Source organism: Callospermophilus lateralis, chromosome 18 (genome assembly GCF_048772815.1).
Source record: "Callospermophilus lateralis isolate mCalLat2 chromosome 18, mCalLat2.hap1, whole genome shotgun sequence".
NCBI classification, from domain to species: Eukaryota; Metazoa; Chordata; class Mammalia; order Rodentia; family Sciuridae; genus Callospermophilus; species Callospermophilus lateralis.
The window spans coordinates 65,272,648-65,288,927 of NC_135322.1; the positions used below are offsets into that span (position 1 = coordinate 65,272,648).

The 16,280-nt window shown below is 60.2% G+C and overlaps 3 protein-coding genes across 14 annotated transcripts in view; 1 reads left to right on the forward strand and 2 right to left on the reverse strand.

Annotated features, from left to right (window-relative positions):
• Positions 1 to 984: 984 nt before the first annotated feature.
• Rnf166 (ring finger protein 166) lies at positions 985 to 8,437 on the reverse strand. 6 transcript variants are annotated; one of them, XM_076839047.2, is made up of 6 exons: positions 8,246 to 8,437; positions 4,243 to 4,399; positions 3,793 to 3,905; positions 3,210 to 3,324; positions 2,872 to 3,035; positions 985 to 2,103 (listed from the first exon to the last, which is right to left on the reverse strand). In XM_076839047.2, exons 1-6 carry the CDS (start codon positions 8,398 to 8,400, stop codon positions 1,878 to 1,880), a joined length of 930 nt encoding a protein of 309 aa, XP_076695162.1. In that variant the 5' UTR covers positions 8,401 to 8,437; the 3' UTR covers positions 985 to 1,877. The 6 variants fall into 6 exon arrangements, with proteins under 6 accessions (XP_076695162.1, XP_076695167.1, XP_076695165.1 ...); XM_076839052.2 differs by lacking the exon at positions 8,246 to 8,437 and adding an exon at positions 8,116 to 8,157; XM_076839050.2 differs by lacking the exon at positions 8,246 to 8,437 and adding an exon at positions 4,934 to 5,048.
• An 86-nt stretch (positions 8,438 to 8,523) lies between these two features.
• Ctu2 (cytosolic thiouridylase subunit 2) lies at positions 8,524 to 15,103 on the forward strand. Of its 5 annotated transcripts, none has more exons than XR_013089120.2 (15): positions 8,524 to 8,635; positions 8,783 to 8,857; positions 11,058 to 11,136; positions 11,306 to 11,365; positions 12,245 to 12,305; positions 12,711 to 12,820; positions 12,962 to 13,227; positions 13,301 to 13,436; positions 13,588 to 13,719; positions 14,038 to 14,129; positions 14,214 to 14,317; positions 14,392 to 14,530; positions 14,609 to 14,692; positions 14,786 to 14,844; positions 14,925 to 14,952. XR_013089120.2 is itself a non-coding variant. In XM_076837457.2 (15 exons), exons 1-15 carry the CDS (start codon positions 8,568 to 8,570, stop codon positions 15,061 to 15,063), a joined length of 1,587 nt encoding a protein of 528 aa, XP_076693572.2. In that variant the 5' UTR covers positions 8,524 to 8,567; the 3' UTR covers positions 15,064 to 15,103. The 5 variants fall into 5 exon arrangements, 4 of the variants coding, with proteins under 4 accessions (XP_076693572.2, XP_076693574.2, XP_076693573.2 ...); XM_076837457.2 differs by having other exon boundaries at positions 14,626 to 14,692; positions 14,925 to 15,103; XM_076837459.2 differs by having other exon boundaries at positions 14,404 to 14,530; positions 14,626 to 14,692; positions 14,925 to 15,103.
• The window catches only part of Piezo1 (piezo type mechanosensitive ion channel component 1 (Er blood group)), a 47,474-nt gene continuing 46,266 nt past the window's right edge, over positions 15,073 to 16,280 (reverse strand). For all 3 annotated transcript variants that reach the window (XM_076837454.2, XM_077105916.1, XM_077105917.1), the window contains 4 exons: positions 16,121 to 16,243; positions 15,971 to 16,050; positions 15,690 to 15,879; positions 15,073 to 15,612 (listed from right to left, as the gene is read on the reverse strand). In XM_076837454.2, coding sequence (XP_076693569.2) covers positions 15,363 to 15,612; positions 15,690 to 15,879; positions 15,971 to 16,050; positions 16,121 to 16,243 — 643 coding nt within the window. In that variant the 3' untranslated portion in view covers positions 15,073 to 15,362. The remainder of the gene's footprint in view (positions 15,613 to 15,689; positions 15,880 to 15,970; positions 16,051 to 16,120; positions 16,244 to 16,280) is intronic.

Genomic DNA, 16,280 nt, shown 5'->3' on the forward strand with positions numbered 1-16,280 from the left:
AGACACTGTGGCCTCTGCAGAGGAGACAGAGAAACTTGGTGGTGTCTCCCTGCGGGTGGGCGGTCAGCAGAGAGATGTTGTTGAGGTCAGGCCCTGCTGAGACAGGGCTTACCTCTGGGCTGCCTGGGCACTAGGGGTCATGCCCCATGATGGCTCCTCTGTCAGTGGCATGCAGGCCTGGGCCTGCAAGAACAGCAACCCTAGCTCCCACGGGACAGCAGGTGGCTGCCCAAGGGTGGCAGGCTGGGCCAGCAACCAGGGGTGAGTACAACCAGCCCTGCTCTGAGGGCTTTCGGCCTCACTTGGTTCCAGGGTGCTGTGTCTCTGCCTCTTCCTGGAAGGCAATGGGGAGCACAGGCTGGCTGAAGTTCTGCTGATGCCCAGAACCCAGAGAGAGCCTCCCAGGCACAGAAGCTGCTTAGCAGATGGCAGAGGAGGTAGGACCCTGGCATCTTCCACAAAAGCACCTGGAGGCCACTCTGCTCTTAAAGGTGGGCACGCTGACCCAGCAATCAGGCGCCTCGAGTCACAACCTGTGGGTCTTGGGCCTGCCTGGTCCACGTCATGCTCTAAAGCTCCGCAGAACACCCTCCCCTGAGAATGACTGGCCAGAACAGAGTTACGCCTCTGGTCACCACCTGGGAACTGAGGGAGCAGTGAGGCACCTGTGAGCATGGCTACTAGGGAGGTGATTCTGGTTGACCTGAGGGCATAGGCACCCTGTGGCTGTGAAGGTGGCCCCTCAGAGGGTTCTGAGCAGCTGGCCCAAGGCCAGCCAGAAATAGGAGCCTGGGGGGACATTTCAGAGGGAGGCGGCCTGGCCGGGGTCTTCTCAGTGGTTCTGTGCCCCCTACAAGAGGCTAGGAAAGCAGTGAAAGGGCACCTGGGGCGGCACAGCCGTACGCAGCAGCTGCTGACTCAGACAGAGGAGGCCGGGTGCTCCCAGCGTCCTCACTGGGCACTGAGAACAGAACCAACACAGGCCTCTGCAGATGCTCAGAAACATTTAATTTTTTTTTGAAAAGACAGCAATAATTTATGCCATGGACACAACAGGAGAGCCAACAGGTGTTTTCTGGCGTGACCCACCACCCAGCAGGCCACTGGTGGCCCCCCACGCTCTGCCACTGTCGATGCAGTCTCTGCCTGGGAAGGATGTGGTCTGCTCTGGGAGGTGACTCTGGGCCGAGGCCAGGACCTGGCAGAGGAAGCCCCCACACTGCACGGGCCACCCTGCATCTATAGGCATAGCCTCGGCAGGCAGTCAGGGAGGGAGCGGTGCCTGCTCCTGGTTATTGCCAAAGAAACCACAAGCCAGAGCCCCCGCTAGCAGCAGCCTGGGGATGCCACCTCTGTTCCCTCGCAGAGGACACCAGCTGCTTCTGGTTCCAGAGCACCCACTGCTCCTGCACTCCACACACTGATCCCTTACACGTTTTTTTTAAATCTTTTTTTTTAAAAATATAATTTTGTAAATGTTCCATAAAAATACTATTCTTCCTAGTCAAACACAGATATTGCAATATGAAGGTAACTGCTTTGTCTTTGCTCTATAAAACGTGAAAAGATTATCACATGGGATAAGATAGAAAAACGCTGGGGTTTCTAAGTATCACAAAAGCCAGTACCAGGTGCGCGTGTGGAAGCGAGCTGGATGCCCGACGGGCGGCGGGGCTCCTCTTCCCCGTTCCTGCAGCCGCACACCTCAGGGCACCCCATGCTCCCCAGCAAGGAGGACATCGTGGCTTGGAAGAGACAGCGACTGCTCTAAGTCCCAGATGGCAGCACCTGCCCCTCAAAGCACCGAATGCCCAGCGCGGCTGGCCAGGACCCAGGCAGCCCTGCTGATGGCAAGGGGTAGCCAGCCAGGTCCAGCCCTAGAGGCTCTTGGATGAGCCCTCCTCGTGCAGGAGATCCCACTTGGCCCGGTGAGGTGTGCTCCTGGGCAGGTGTTGGGGCAGGAGGGCAACAGCCCTGTTCCTTGAGGTGGGAGGGCATCCTGGACCCCAGGCTAGGGGCAGGTGGCTGGCTGCACCTTCAGTTCTCAGAGAGGGACAGAGCCAGGGCGGCCTGGAAGGCAGCTTCTTCATCGATGCTGTAGTCCTGGAAACAGCAAATGGAGATGGGCAAGGTCACAAGAGCCCAGCTGACCCCTGCAAAGCTGGGCTACCTCCTTGTACCAGCTGCCCCACACAGACTCGCTCCACTGCTTCAGGTCTCCCTGAACATGGCTCACACCACAGGACACCTGTCTGCCTTCCCTAGTTCTGCACTTAAGCTGGTCCTGAGGGCATCTGGCCTCTGCAGAGTCCGGCAGTCTGCAGACACTGCATGCCCTGACCATGCTCCAGGGTGGATGCATGCATGGGAGTGCTGTTCTTGCCTCCGATTGTAAGAACTGGGGTTTTGAGATAACAGGCAAGCCAGAAGGCTCTGAGACCTCCAGCAGTGGGCTGGAGTTGGCAGGAGTCTTGGGTGGCTGGAGGCCGGCAGGGTGGGAGGTGGAGTAAACAGAGAGGAGGGGCTGCCCGAGGAGAGAAGAGGCTGTGAGGGGTCCACAGGCCTGGGGGGCTCCCTTCCAGACCCACTGCAGAGGAAGACAGAGCAGAGCACTGGGGAGGAGTCCTCTAGCTCCCTTCCAGAAACACCTGGGAAGCCTGGCCCACCTAGGGTGCTCTGTCCCCCAGGTGCCGCCTCAGGGACACTAGAGCACCTGTGGCTGCTCTGGTGCCTGGTGTCCTCTAGTGGCCCCTGTGCCTGTCCTGCTCCAGTGGGGCCCCTCAGGTTTTGTTCTGGCCTTCTTGGGACACTTGGGCCTTAAAGCTGGCTGGGTGGAGCAGGAGGAGGGAGGGGTGTGGGCAGGGCACCCACCACGAAGGTGTCATAGGAAAACTTGTGCCGGTGCAGCAGGTGCTGGAGGAAGTTGGCGCTCTTGTAGCTGGGGTCGCCCCAAGGCATGGCGGAGCAGATGGGGCACACCTGGAACAAAGGGGCCAGTGTGTGGCCAGGGCTTCCCACAGGGAACTCGACCTCCACTGCCCAGGGACACATGGGGCTCATGAGGGTTCACTGTGGCACTCACTGCACCCCAAGACTGACATGCCACCACCCCTGGGATCCTGGGAGGCCCTGGGCAGTTGGGCACCACAGGCTTGGAGGGAGCAGGCTCCCCAGGCAGTCCCTGCCATGGCCTCCCAGCGGGCGCTCACCACGCGGTGGGGGTCACTGCGGTGGCTCTCGACACAGTGCTTCACCAACTCCTGCTGGTCCAGGTTGCGGGCGCCGCAGTAGGGGCAGGCGAAGGTAGACCTGTTTGGGATGTTGCTGGTGGAGCAAGAGGACAGTGAGCAACTGTGGGGTCAGGGAGCAAAGGGCACTGCCACCCTGCTTCTCTCACACACAGAGTGGCCAGCCTGCCCTCTGCTCTGTGGACTCCAGACAGGAGTCAACTGCTGCATGGCTGCAGGAGCATCGTGGTTGGCAGGCAGGAGGCAGAGCTGGAGCCCTGAAGACCACCAGCCCACACCTGCCCACACATCTGCAGTCTCGGGTCTGACTGCTGAGAACCGCACAGGGAACCACCTCCCTCTCCCCCACCCTGGCCCAGTGAGGGTAGTGGGGTGTGGCCAATGGGGAGGCCCTGTGCTGCCCACACTGGGAGGTGCCATCTCTTAGTCCATCCCCCCGCCTGGTGTGGGTCCCCATCTATGAGTGGCATGGCTTCCCTAGAGTCACTTGCCCCCTGAGCACTCCCAGTCTGCTCAGAGATGGAAAGGAGGGGAGGCTTCCCACCTGGGAATGGGCTGGGATGTGGGTACCACAGGGACGAACTTGGGGCAGTTGGCCATCTGCTCCTGGACCTTCAAGCAGGAGGAAATGTGCACTCTCATCTTCGCCAGGGTGACCTAGGAGACAGGCAGGGAGGTGAGACTGGCTCAGTCTGCAGCCGTGGCCACGCCTTCTGCTCCTAGGAGACCTGGAGGCCCTAGCAGCTGCATTCCAGCAAGGGGAAGGGGCATACCTGCTGAGGGAACCAACTGGAGATACCCCGACAGGTCACCTCTGCTAGAGGGAGCGCCCCAACAGGACACCCCTTCCAGCCAGCCAATCCCAGTCGCCTTGCCCTAGCACCTCAGTCTCCCCTGGCAATTGGACAAGGTGGCAGGCTCTGCAGCCTGAAGCCTCCCCTCCCACCCTGCCCCAGGAGGTCAAGCGCTCTGCCCCCAGAGGTCAAGTGTGTACCTTTTTGTGGCAGCCCCGGCAGGGTGCTTTGTAGGAGGACAGCTGCTTCTCCACATGTGCAGCCTTGTCCACTTTCTTTGGGTCAAAGGGCAGGCGGCAGAGCGGGCACAGGGGGGATGGCACCTGCAGGCACGGCTGGAGGCACTCCCCACAGAACCTGCAGGGGACATGGGCCTGAGGGCTGGTGGCCGGCAATGGGCCTCATGGAGGCCACTTCTCATGCACTAGCACACAGGACTAGCTGTTCAAACATTCCTGGAGATGGCTATGCCCATGCCCAAGGCCCACCAGAAGGATGGGCACCATCTGGCTAAAAGGTGAGCAGGGTCCCCTCCCGGCAATGGGGCTGCTGTGTTCTGAGGCTGGGCAGAGTCACGGCTTCAGCCTCCAGCACACGTGGCCCTACAGGAGGGGGAGGTTCTGTCCCACAGGCTCCTAGTCACGGTGACAACAGAACCTCAGAGGGCAGGGGACAGCCTAGGAGCACAGAGAGTAAAATCACTGACAATTGTGAGAAGGGCCTGGATTCACTGGACAGCACAGAGCTGAAGCGGCCAGTTTGTCAACTGGGGACAGCTTCCTCGGCAGGAGGGGCTCAGTGACAGGAAGGCTGTACTTGGGCTGGCTCAGGTACTGGACACACACTCAAGGCAGAGGTCCCCTGTGGCCCCTGAGCTCTAGCCAACATCACCTGGAGAGACTGTCCAGAGCCCTGCTTGCTGGCAGCCAGGGCCTGGCCTGCCCACACTCCAGCCTGCATTCACACCACTTCCACCTGCCGCTTGCCAGTAGGGGGCGCCAGCTGCACAGGATGACCTCAGCTTAGCTTCACCAGCAGCACTGTGGGGACAGCCCGCTCAACAAAGCACCTGAACACAAGGACACAGAGTTCGACTCCAGCCCTGAGGACGGAGCTCAGTTGGAGGAGGCAGAGCTGGCCCAGCCCCAACAGAAAGATGGAGACTTTGCAGACTGCAGGAAGTTCCCTGCACGCTGAGCAGGCTGGCTATGGGGTAAGGACGGGGAAGCCAGGCCGGACAGAGGGGATGTGGGAACGGTCCTGAATTTAGAGATGACTCAGTTAAGGTTAAGGCCAGAGTTCCTCACATGATCTCATCCCCTCTCAAGAGAAGGTCCTTCTTGTGGTGCCCAGAGCTTGAGGCACCTTGGTCCCTCTTCCTGCCCTCTGCCACCTGGCCAGTCAGATTATCCTGCACCTGAAAGGGGCAAGACTCATCCTAAGACCTAAGGACTTCCAGGACACAAAAGTTCCTATGAGCCTTTCCTGCAGAGTAGAGGGCCTCAGTCACTTCCTCCGAGTGGGGTGGGGGTCTCGCCAGCACCACGTGCCACCCCCAGTGCTGTCCCTGGCCCCAGGGTTTGGTGAGCCTGAGGAAGGGGCTGGCAAGGCCAGTCACAAGGTGTTCATGGAGGCAGACAGTGGCAGCATCCAGCTTCCAACAGCGTGTGGATGTGACACTCGTGGAGGAAACGTGAGAGGAGCAAAGCACCGACATACATGGGCCTGCTCGGGCCTCACCTGCTCAAGGCAGAGGTCCCCTGTGGCCCCTGAGCTCTAGCCAAGGGCGACACCAAGGCCATGTGCTGTGGACGGGGCTGCCATACGAAGTTCCAGCAGACACACCCAATGATGGAGGCAGACCTGCAGCAGCCAGGGCTGGGGAGGACAGTGTGCACTGGGCTCCTTTCCAGGGCGGAGTGTTCTACACCATGGGGAGTTTGTGCGACTGTGTGAACGCACTGGCTTCCATCTCAGTGGAATCCTTACTACCCATAGCAGGCAGGGCCACACGAAAAGGTCAGGCTGAGTTGCAGCCACTTCCTCCAGAAGGCAACATGCCCTGTACTCCTGTGAAGGATGCAAGAAAACTCGGGAGGAACCTGATCCACCTGCAGGGTGACTCCTGAGTCACAGCCCTTTAGGAGCAGAAAGCAGACTAGAACACTCACAGACAAGGCACAGCTCTTGACCAGGTGTGAGTGACTACCACCCTGGCACACTGTGGGCCAGCAGCCGCAAGCAGCAGCTTCCCCCACAGAAAGTCCCCCTGCGTCTGCTAAGGGTCTTCTGCAGCCCAGTGAGGTGGCTGAGAACGCTGGGAGTGGGGCCAACTTGCCTAGCATTTGGGACTGCCCAGGATGGGCTGCAGGTCAAATGGCACCAACCAATGTCACTTTGTCCTGGGCTCCTGTACACACCAGGGAGCTAGGAAGGGCCAGTTTCAGAGATCCACAAGGCTATCAGGCCTGTCTTCTCAGGCAAGCCTGACAGCTGTCCCACTGCAGGCTGCCTTACAAAGGCTTCCTGGGCAGCCTCATGGTTGTGTGTGTCCTGGCCCACTTGCTTCTGGACTGAATATGGCTCACACCCTAGGCTGTTCCTTAGGCAGCAGGCAATAGCTCCTCTGGGGCCCTAAGGCAATGGCTGCGAGCTGCTCCATTGAGGTTCCTCTTGCCCAAAGCTCAGGCTTGAAGACTCCCCTACCATCACCTCCTCTGCCTCCAGGCAGGGCCCCTCTCACCACAGGGAGGCCAGTCTTCAGAAGGGAAATGGCTCTGGAGCTCATGGCAAGGAAAGAATCAGACCATCAGTGAACTTTTAACAAGGTGACAGGATGTGCCCTTAAAACTTCTGTGTTCATCTGCACACCTCTTTCTGTTGCACCTGACAGACAAAGGAAGTCAGAGGCAGGCAACAGCCAGGAAATGAAGCCAGCAAAGTGGGAGGAAATCTTTTCAAGGCAGAGGCCACACAAAGGGTTCTTAAGGATCAGCAATGAGAAGAGCTGACAAGAAAGATGCTTCTCAGTCCCATGGAATCTCCATCCTGTCATGCAGCTCTCATTTTAAGAAAAGAGCAATTTTGGAAAAGAGAAAGGGAAAATACTGATTTGTACAGATTGAGAAACCAAAAGGCTATGGCCCACATCACGGTGAAGGTGCTGGTTCCAGGGAGACACTGCACCAAACCTATAAAGGGTTTCCAAAATGCAGACAAGCCTCACAGTCCTCTCAACCACAGTCTGGAAGATGCAGAAGACAAACACCTACTAGCGTGTGCTCACAAGAAACAAGTCTCTATCGGAGCCTGTCCTGCCAAAATGTCACAGCCAAGCAACTGAATAGGAGCAGGGCACCACTCTCTGGTATAAGCAAGTGTCTGTGCTGCCTGACACCAGGGGGCAGGAACGTGAGGCAGCTCTGGATCCTGACACCATCCTCATCCTTGGATGACAAGCAGGCACACACGCCCACCCACAGTTCCAGTTCCCTCTCTGCAGCAGGAGCCTCCAGACAGCTGCCTTTGTTTGCAAAATGTTCTAGGGCTTCCCACCATGCTGGGTGCACCTTGCCCACCCCCACTCCCTGGAACCAGCACCCAGCTTCCTCAGCAGCATGGCTACTGCTGGGAAGCCCTCCAGCCCTCTCTCCCCATCCCCGGAATCACTCCAGAGCTGCATCATGCAGCACTTAGGGGAGGTAGGAGCGCACACTCATGTTGACTCCTTCCCAACCGGGCTGGAGCTCCAGAGGTCTTGGACTTGAGCACAGCTCTGGGCCAGGGGGGAGCTACATGCTCCAGGTTCAGTTCCTGAAAGCCCGGCTCAGCTGGAAACCCCTGCAGGATGCAACCCCTGCAGGATGCCTGGGGTCCGGTCCCCTCCGAGCCGGCCTGCGTTCTGGCGTGACCCCAGTCCTCCAAAACAAAACAGCACCAGGCTCCAAACGAGCCCCCCCCAACTGAAGGGCACTCCTTTCCTCTGTCGTCAGAGCGAGCGGACAGCGGGTGGACAAACAGTTGACAGCACACGCCACAAGTCATTTATTTGCGTTGCCCGCCCGTCTGCACACCTCGGGGCCCCGCGCGGCGGCGGCGGCCTCTGAGCACCCGGGGCTCGGGCGGCGGTGGCGCGGCCCTGACGCCCGCAGGCCGCCGCCGCGCCCGGCCGTCCCCCTCCCGCGGCTCCCGGCGCGCGCTCACGTGTGGCCGCAGCCGCCGATGGCCACGGGCCGGTGGTACACCTCCAGGCAGATGGGGCAGCTGAACTGCGCCTCCAGGCCGCTGTCGCCGCCCGCGGGCCCGGCCGGCGGCTGCCGCTGCTGCGCCGAGGCCACCAGGCTGCGGAACATCGCCATCCCGGGCCAGGCCGCCGCCGCCGCCCCCCCGTCCTGGCCGGCCTGGCCCGCGTCACCGCCGCGCCGGCGCCGCGTGACGTCACGGGGAGCGCCCGCCACGGTCCCCGGAGACGTCATCGGGGCGCGCCCGCCTGGCCGCCTGCACTCGGGAGGCGGCGGGCGCAGCCATGTGCCAGGCGGGCGAGCACTACGCGGAGCCGGCGCCCCGGGAGCCCCCGCCGGCGCCCAGGCCGGGGTGAGAGCCGCGGGCGGCTCGGAAGAGCCCTCGCGTCCCCTGCGGGCGGAGCGGGAGGCCCCCGGGAGGGAGCGCGCGCCGGTGCCTGGCCCCGCGCGTGGCGGGAGCGGGCGACCGTGCGACCGTGCTCTCTCTGGTTCTCCCAAGCCGGGCGCAGAAGTGCGTGAAGTGCCGGGAAGGCCTGCCGGTGGTGGTGATCCGAGCGGGCGACGCCTTCTGCCGGTGAGACGCGCGAGCCCGCCGTCGGCTCCCCGCCCCCGGACCGCGCTCTCCGCGTCGCTGCTCCGAGTGGCCTTGGGCCTGTCGTGGAAGTGGGGCGCCACTGCCGGGGGGCTGGTCCCGGAGGGAACCTGTGGGGAGCGTGGAGAGCGGGCGGCGGCGACCAGGGGCAGGTGCTCCGGGTGGGACGGGGCGGGGCGGGGCGGGGCCGGGGTCAGAGTTGGAGGGAGAGCTCCGGCCTCCCGGGCCGCTGGGCCGCAGCCTGGGCTTCTCGGGTACCTCCCGTCCTGTCTGTGACTCTGGCCGCCCTCGTTTCTTTTGGCCAGTGACCACTGGGTGTTCCCGTTTTCCCTAGGTTGTAGCTCCCCAGGGTTAGGGTTAGATCTCTCCTGTGTTAGCCCTCTCATTCTTAGGGCGGTGTGCCTTATTTTGTATAGCATGTTTATTGGGGGACTTACCTCATGTCGTTAAGTTGGTCCCCAGAAATCTTGGGCTTTGTTTTTTAAAAAGTGTGACAATTAATATGAATGACTATACTAGATATACTACTTAGAAATATAAATATATATGCAACATAGTAGATGTGATTTTCTTTTATAATTTTTTTTTTTTTTAAGCCAGGATTGAATTCAGGGACTTCTAACCACTGAGACAAACCCCCAGCCTTATCTATTTATTTATTTAGAGACAGGGTCTTGCTAAATTGCCTAGGGCCTCCTCAAATTGCTGGGCTTGGCTTTGAACTCAAATCCTCCTGCCTCAGCTTCCTGAATCACTAGGATTACAGGTGTGTGCCACCACGCCTGGCTACTGGGAGCCTGCTTTTAAAAATGTTCCTGGGAGAGGAAGAGAGTAAGGAGATTATGTTCCAAACACTTCCTCATTCCTAACCATCTATGTGTGTGGTCTTGAGAAGGGGTGGGAGGCCAGCCCTCCTGGTGCAAGTTTTGAGAATCTAGGTTTTGAGTGAGGCGCTCTGGTGACTCAGACCAGGCATGTGTAGAAACTCGGGCCCTTCCTGGCCCCTGGAAGAGTGGTTTTGTGAGTGCAAAGCCCTTGTTCACAGGAACCCACCACACTGGAACCCCAGCTGGCAAAGCAGGGAATGAATGGCAGGGTTCTCCTCACCCACAGCCAACACCCTTGCCTCCTCATGATCAGACTGTCCTCACCAAGCTGCACCCTGGGAAGTCACTTTCTGTGTCCAGGCACTGGACTGAACCCTGGGCTCATCGTTTTACCTTGAAACACTGAGCTGCTGTGGGGTAGAAATGCTGGCTCCTGTACCCAGTGCTCATTCGATGTTGGGAGGCATTGCCACGGACACCGGGTGTGTCTGACAGGAAGGAAGCTGACCTGGGGCACCGGCAGCCTCTCACAGAAGCCTTGCTCCCCTTGTATCCGGCATTGCTCTACCCTGGCTGCATGCCAGAACTTTGTTTTGTTTCTTTGTGGTGCGGAGGGTCAGACCCAGAGCCTTGTGCATTGCTAGGCAAACTGAGCTACAACCTCAGAAAAACTTTTAAGATGGAAACTGCTGGGCTTGGGCCTGGGAATCTGACTCAAGTCAGGGAGGGGTCCAGGAGCCAGCTGGAATGCTTTTGAGGGCACAACCTCTTGTGCCCTGCTGGAAGTTCTGCTCTGGGTTCTGGAGAACCCAGGCTTCTATTTGCTTGTGCTTCAGGGCCATTCATGCTTCATGCTGGCATGAAGGAGTCTCTGGTAGGTGGGCCTAGAGACCCCGAATGTTAGGCACTCTCTGCAGTTTATACAGTGCTCCCCTCTCCCCCTGACATTACTCCAGGGGTTGCGCTGCTGCCTGAAGGGCTCAAAACCAGGTTGTCAGCATGTTTCTTCTGAGTTGCTTCTGGTGGGCCTGTTGTTGAAGTGGGGGCACCACTGCCCTGGGGTTGGAAGGTCTCTGAGGGAGCTTATTGGGAGAGTTGAGAGTAGGACTCAGGTCCTGCCCCATCTCTTCTGCCAAAAGCCTTCCTGAGCACTCATGGGGTGTTAGATGCAGCCCCATGCCCTGTGTCGCTCACACCTGCTGGGGTCTGGATGGGACTCCAAGAACCTTAGTGCCCCCAGGGAAGCCCTTTTGCCAGGTGCTGGTAGAGCCTCTCTGTGCAGATGCTGCCCCTAAAAGGCTGAGTAACCCAGTGGGGCCCCAGGTTGCTGCCTGTGCTGAGCGTCTGTCTTGCAGGGACTGCTTCAAGGCCCTCTATGTGCACAAGTTCAGAGCCATGCTGGGGAAGAATCGGCTCATCTTTCCTGGTGAAAAGGTAGATCTGGGCCCCTGCTCTCAACACCTGGTGCCTCTTCTGCAGGCAGTCTCTCCCCACTGTAGCCTATCTGGGCTTTGAGGGTAGACTTGGTATCTGGGGCTACTCACGGGTGTCGGGGCTCATGGTGTTGAAAGCATGTGTCCTGGCTAATATTTCTTCTCCCCAGGTGCTCTTGGCATGGTCTGGGGGTCCTTCGTCCAGCTCCATGGTCTGGCAGGTACTTGAGGTGTGTCTATACTACCCTCTAGGCCAGGCTGCTGGGCCCAGCTGGGGTGGGGAGCCTTCCTTCTCAGCCAGCGCTGAAGGGCAGTTGGTTGGCACTAGGAAGCATCACAGCCCCCAGCTGGGATGTGTGTACAGCAGGTACACAAACCAGAGGACGTGTGTAGGCAGAAAGGCAGCACGCGCAGGAGAGACAGAGGGAGTGGGTGGGATTGAGTTGCCAACCTGGACTACAGGAGTACCTGAGGGCTCCCCTAGGGCTCCGGGCCTCCGCAAAGGGGAGGGCATGCACACTTCCTCCACGCTTCCTGGGGGGCAAAGCTTCATGGGGCTGGTGAGGAGGCAGTAGCCACTGGGATGGGGTGGGGGTGTCAGCCTGGGTAAGGGCACTGGCCCAGATAGGCACCTGCCTGCAGGGTGATGAGATAGCCGCTCCTGAGGCTGTTTTGTAGCATCTGGCACTGCTCCTTCCATGCCCACAATGCCCCCACCTCGTGTCTTATTGCCTCTGTTCTTACTGCAAGAGTGTTTTTCTGAGTGGTCTAAGGTGCCCAGGCAGGTGATACAGTGGCCCCTGTGGACCCAGCTGCTTGTCTCAGAGGTTCCTGGGACATCAAGGAGACTGGTGAAAGCAGGTTCTGAGGCTTCTACAGACAGATGTATTTTTCACTGGGGAAGAAAGACCTGTGGCCCACTCCTCAGCAAGGGCAGAGCCTCACCCACAGGGTCTGCCTGGCCCAAGTCTGAGTGCCTTTGTTTACTAAAAGGGGGGCTCTTTCCTCCTTTTGGGTTGGCTTTAAAGCCAGAGAAATATTCTTTGCTGGAAAATACCCCATGGGTTCTGGCCAGGGTCTGAGTTCCCAATCCTGACTTCTTTCTCCAGGGCTTGAGTCAGGATTCTGCCAAAAGACTACGTTTTGTGCCAGGGGTTGTCTATGTTGACGGTACGTGGGGTCAGGCCCCAACTGGGACCTTTTCCTGAAGGAGACTATGCATTGGACAGCATCCTTGTCCTGGGGTCTCAGACTGTGTTGGAAAGTTGGTGGGGTGTGGGGACAGGAGCACCTCCTGGCCCTATCATGGGTCCAGTGGCTAAAAAGGGCGAGTTTGGTACTGGTGCCAAGGGGTGGGTGTGGAGGGCTGGGACATCTCTAGCCACTATATGGGAATCCACTGCCTGCTCTGAAGATGGCCCCAGAGGAAAGCGGTGGGCACCTGCCATCCCCCCAGAAGTTACTGCCCTTCAGAGTGCAGCCTTGCAGGAAGTTCTTCATAGAGTCAGCCCCTTAGCCTGCTCTGCTCAGGCTTTTCCTCTGCAAGCCCTAACCCCTCTTGCCTGGGATCTGCAGAGGGAGCAGCCTGTGGTCAGAGCCCAGAGGACAGAGCAAAGACTCTGGCTGAGGTGAAGTCAGTCCTACAGAACATCGGCTTTCCGTGGCACACAGTTGCTTTGGAAGAGGTGAAAGGCCTGGGAGGCGGCTGTTGGGGTGCCACAGGGCCACGTGCCTGCTTGCTGGGGCAGCCCTGGAACTTAGCTCCCCACTGGTGTTGGAGGGCAGGTGCGCGCTTTGCCTCACCACGCTCTCCTGTGTTCTGGAAGGTGTTTGGCCTGCCACCAGCAGTGCTGCAGGGCTCTGCCCAGGAGCCAGTGGGGACGGAGGAGGCCTACAAGTCTGCTGTGGACAGCTTCCTCCAGCAGCAGCATGCGCTGGGTGGGGAACAGACACACCAGCCCCACACCCAGGACTCCCCGGGGCCCTGCAGCCTGGGCAGGTGCCCCACAGCCACCCAGACTGCGGCCCTCTGCAGACTGTTCGACTCTGTGAGGACGCTCACAGCCAAGGAGGAGCTTCTTCAGACCCTGCGGTGAGCCACCCCCAGGGGCCCTGCCCTTTGAGACCCCTCCTCCATTGTCTGCAACCCTCTGCCTCTGCCATAGGACCCACCTCATCCTGCATGTGGCCCGAGTCCATGGCTACTCCAAGGTGATGACCGGGGATAGCTGCACTCGCTTGGCCATTAAGCTCATGACCAATCTGGCCCTGGGGAGAGGGGCCTTCCTGGCTTGGGACACGGTATGTAGGACCTGGACACGGGGTGCCCCTCCCCACACTTATCCCTTGGCTTGCTGCGCAGGATCATTTGTTGGTCCTGGGGAATCTCACATGGAAGAGGGTCCTGGGACCTACCTGCAGGCGGGGTCAGCCTGACTGCACCCACCCTTAGGGCTTCTCGGACGAGCGGCATGGGGATGTCGTGGTGGTGCGCCCCATGCGGGACCACACGCTGAAGGAGGTTGCCTTCTACAACCGCCTGTTTGCTGTCCCCTCTGTCTTCACACCAGCCATTGACACCAAGGTGGGCCCACCAGGTTACTGCAGGGGTGGGAGTGGCCTCCTCTGGGCTGACACTGAGGTCCCAGTGGCCCCTTGGGGCCTCAGTACTTGCCACCTGCCTCTGGTAGTGCCAATAGTAGGGTCCTCTGGGCACACCTGCTCTCTGAAGGGGTAACTGGTACCCTGTCCTGTCTCTGAGGGGAATGATGGGGTGGTGCTTTCCCCAGAAAGGGTAAACCCAAGGGCTGGCTGTGTGAGCCACTCCAGGGGACCTTGGTCTCAGCCTGAGGGCTGCCCCTCTGCACTAGGGCCCTCCCTTAGCCCTATCCAATTTTCCTAGGCCCCCGAAAAGGCCAGCATCCATCGGCTGATGGAGGCCTTCATCCTAAGGCTGCAGACCCAGTTCCCCTCCACCATCAGCACTGTGTACAGGTAGGTGTGAAGGGGCACTCTGCCTGGGAGGGCGCAGAGCCCTTGGCCAGGGCCCCCGTGGGACCACTCGCTGCCCTCTCGCAGGACAAGTGAGAAGCTGGTGAAGGCCCCCCGGGAGGGCTGTGCTGCCGGCCCCGCAGGGCCCCGCTGTCTCCTGTGCTTGTGTGCGCTGGACGTCGACACTGATGGTCTGCACCTGGGGTGCTGGGTTGGGGAGGGAGTGGGTGTGGGTTCAGGAGCTCCAGGTTCCCTCTGCTTACAGACAGTGCCACAGCTTTTGGAGCTCAGACCTCACGTCTCTCCCAGACACTGCTGTCCACCCCGCCAGCTGAGGCTGGGACAACCACAGGGCCTGGCTGTGTTGCAGGGGAGGGCCAGGCCTGCTGCAGGGCAGCCTGCAAGTGAGTCCTTGCTCCATCTGTGGCCAGCTGGGGTCTGGGGGACCATGGCCTAGGGCAGCACCAGGACCAGGCACACAGCTCAGCTATGTCCACAGGAAGGGTGTCCAGGCCCAGGTCATGGAACAGCTGTGCTATGGCTGCCGGGTGAACATGAAGGACCTGGTGAGTAGGGCCGCCCTGCACCACTAGAGCCCTTGCTCCCAGGTGTCAGGTGGGCTGGGGCATAGCTCCTCACTTACACGGCTTCTATCGCAGCCTTCTCTGGACCCTCTGCCCCCCTACATCCTGGCCGAGGCCCAGCTCCGCAGCCAGAGGTACTGGTGCCCCCCCCGCTGGAAGACTCCTGGTGGATGGGAGCCCCTTCAGGGTGGGTTCCCACTGCACACTTCCCCAGGGACTGGGTCATGCCGGAGGTCCAGGAGTACCTGATTGAGAACAGTGACTCTGAGGCAGAAGATGCGCTCGCCCAGCCCCCAGGAGCAAGGCTGACCACACAGGAGCAGGGAGGCGAGAATGCAGGGACTGGCCTGTGACTGTCCATGTGTATAAATAAAAATGTTTTTAATTAGAAAACTCTACAGTACGCATGGGGAAGGGAGGGCCAGGCCCCAAGGCTCGGTGTGGCCAGTCCTGGGCCCACAGGGGCAACAGGTGGGGACATAGCATCCTTCTGACAGCAGCATCAGGGCTCAGGTGGGCCAGGGAGGACATGTCACAGCTCATGGCCCTGACTGGGGACAGCTGTGCCCCTGGCCCAAGGAGCACCACCGGCCCTGGTGGCCCTGCTGCCCGTGGGGTGGTGCCTTCATTCCCGGTGCCAGGAGCCAGGCTCCTACTCCTTCTCGCGCGTCCACTTGATCATGGTCTCTGGGGAGCGGTACAGGAAGATGAGCTTGGCGTACAGCTCCTCCTCCAGCTCCAGTTCACGGGTCTCGCGCACCAGGAAGATGTCCTGGCACAGCTTGAGGATGCGGTCCACAAAGGGCAGCTCCTCGAACATGATGGAGTGGGAGGCCTCGCTGAAGAAGCCCCTCACGAACTTGCCGATGACGAGCACGATGGACACGTACAGCCCCACGATCCTGCAGGGCCACCAGTGAGGCTGGGCTGCGCCAGAGCCCCCCCAGCATCATGGGGTGTCCCCAGGCCCCTCACTCACCCGTAGCCGGCCAGGAAGCCGAGGCTGGGGGGGCTGACCTTGTCGCTGAAGATCACCATGGGCAGCAGGTTGCAGTCCGTGTGGCAGTCCTGCAGCTCCACCACCCACCACTCCAGGAAGCCGGCGGCCCCCGTCCCCACCTGCTCCCTCCGCAGCTGGATGCGCACACCTAGGTAGTCAGCTTCCTCATCTGGGTCAGAGCCAGCGGGGGATGGTTGGAACCAGGAGCCCCCCCCCCCCCCCCGCCCAGGTGGTCCCGCCCTCTAGTTGCCCACACTCACTGGGCTGCAGCTGCTTCACGGGGTTGGCTTCAGGCCCGTTGGGGGCGCGGATATACTTGGGGAAGAGATGGGGGATGACCCTATGGGGAGAGCTGGGTCAGGCCCAGGGCTCCCCCAACCCCTGCCCACCTCACCAGGACCCCCACTCACACGGACTGGTCGGAAGTGCCCTCCAGCAGGCGGGCCAGCTGCCGCCGTGCTGAGCTGTCAGGGGCCAGCTCCAGGGTGTGCTTCTCATTGGTGTACTCCACCTTGCCGCCCTTGGCCAGGTCCCTGGAGGTGGACAAGCATGAGCCCCTGCAGGGAGCAC